Source organism: Verticillium alfalfae, genomic scaffold (genome assembly GCF_000150825.1).
Source record: "Verticillium alfalfae VaMs.102 supercont1.5 genomic scaffold, whole genome shotgun sequence".
NCBI lineage: Eukaryota > Fungi > Ascomycota > Sordariomycetes > Glomerellales > Plectosphaerellaceae > Verticillium > Verticillium alfalfae.
In genome coordinates, this window is record NW_003315034.1 from 649,362 (window position 1) to 651,528 (window position 2,167).

The 2,167-nt window shown below is 53.5% G+C and overlaps 1 protein-coding gene across 1 annotated transcript; it reads left to right on the forward strand.

The window, feature by feature from the left end:
• Positions 1-727: 727 nt before the first annotated feature.
• VDBG_04524 (predicted protein) lies at positions 728-1,931 on the forward strand (the record flags this gene model as incomplete). The annotated part of the gene is made up of 2 exons (XM_003004872.1): positions 728-966; positions 1,178-1,931. 2 exons carry the CDS (start codon positions 728-730, stop codon positions 1,929-1,931), a joined length of 993 nt encoding a protein of 330 aa, XP_003004918.1.
• Positions 1,932-2,167: the final 236 nt, after the last annotated feature.

A 2,167-nucleotide genomic window follows, 5' to 3' on the forward strand; every position in this document is an offset into this window, starting at 1 on the left:
CCGGGACTGGGACTTAGTGAAAGAGGTTCGGGGCCAACAGCAGAATGGCCATAGGGGGGGGGGGGTCAAACGGAGATCAGGGCACTTTTTACAGTGGACTCAAGTGTAACACGCGCGCGTTTCAGGGGCTGAGCAGTAACCAACGGCACCTGCAGGTTTTCGGCTTTGGGACCAACAGCCCATGACGCCGAGCTCATGGAGTTAGCGCTCTCGCCGCTCTAAGATGTTGTCGCTCAGGCTGGTCGTGCACAGCCACGCCCCATTCGGAATGCATTTATGCACATGCATGCTTTGCACCAGCATATGCCGCTTTGCTCTTCATTGTTGCCGCCCAGGCCGTGTTCAAAGGTCAGTTGTGGACGAACTGAGCTGAAAGTGTCGAGGCAGAATATAGAGTGAAGCCTTCACGAGTATATCGAGACAATTGCCAATGTCCTCGGTCCAATCTTACAGATTGTTGAGATGCAAGTCGGTGATGGGCATAGAATTCAAGCAAGCAGCACTTTCAGAACAAGCTGCCCATGCATGTTGGCTGTTGGCTGTTGGCTGTTTCGACATCGGCCGACTCGCCGTTGGCCCCCAACTCATCATGCCAGTATTGATGCACTCGCCAACATCGCCCGTCACCTTTGCTCCAAAACCCTCTTCATTCTCGATTGCCCTCTGAACCCGAAATCCCTCTCCCCTCTTTGCTCGACCACAAGCGAAATCGGCACAAACGACCCAAATGGCGGGCTCTGAAGCACAGCGTGCGATGTTTCGCCTTCCAATCGAGCTGTGGTGGGACATCTTTGACTACCTCAACACCCCGCCTCTGCATCTTTCCTATCGCGGACAGCATGTTGTGCTTTCTGACTGCTTGACACCCAATCCCTCTTGCGACGATGATGGAGCCGAGCGGTACCCTGAAGTGGAAGCCACACCGCACAACTCAACGATGAACGAAAGTCGATGGGGCGATGCCTGGTATGACGGTATGACCTGTTCAAAAGGTAACAGAGACACAGATGTCATCATGGCGAATCGCCTGCGGTCAACTTGGGGTCCTCATTGGAGATGCGAGGCCGCTCCCTCAGATGGCGACCTTGGAGTGAGGAAGCTTCTCTTGGTCTGCAAGCACATGTGAGCAGCGAAGCAATCGTACTCGAACCAACAACCCTAATAGCATGTCACACAGGGACAGTGGAGGCATCGAGTACATGATTCATCGCCTCATCTTTCACATCACCGACTTGAATACCCTCGACGCCCTTTGCCAGACCCAGCATACCGCAGAAGGTCTACCCAAGACTACTTCACTGATCTCCATCGGCCACGGAATGCAAGCGCTTCACGTCACCTTGAGGCTCCCTTTCGAAGTATTTGAGGCGGTTGATGGACTGCGATCAGAGTCAAAGAAAATGCAGGAGCTGGCTCTTCAATGGACGCAAGCGTGGCCGGCCGTTGCTGCGCTTAAAGGCCTCCGAAAGATCCGAGTGGAACTAGACCACACCAACTGGTCTTCCTGGTCTGTCATAAACGAGCGTGCGGTACTGTCTTCGCTCGGCACACTCAAGACTCTTGTGCCCGGTCTCGTACTCACTGTTGTACTTCCCAATCTTCATCCGTTCTATGAAAAATCAGACCGTCATTTCACCCATGACAGCCCTGAACCATCTTTTCCGATAATCCGCCGAGTACGCCAAAAGTATCATTGTCGGCAGGGCCCCGACGGTCGACGGAGTATAGTACGATCAAGATATGATACCTTCCCAGTTTGGGTTCCTGCGGAGCTCGAGTTGTTGGAGATTGAGGAGCATCCAGTCCTCCAACCGTCTCCAGAACAGTATCGAGAGATGGTCGAGGAAGAACGACAAGGGTGGAGAAACGGCATAGACTATCATGACTTCATAGCAGAATTGCTGGGTTCGTCACCGATATGTTACGGCTGAGTACTGATGCCAGGTGGCCCCTGCGGAGCCACGGGACAGGGCTAATTAGGGCCTTAGGACTACGCGAACCTGTATATGAGGACCGCGGAGGGCCAGAATTTCTGATGTATTACACCCCCAGACCTATTATCTACCGCCTGCGGACCACGGGCGGAATACCTCTTTACTCTGCCCAAATCACGCTCCGACAACTGATTCGAGGTCAATGGCACGTATCCTCGTCACACCAACTGAGT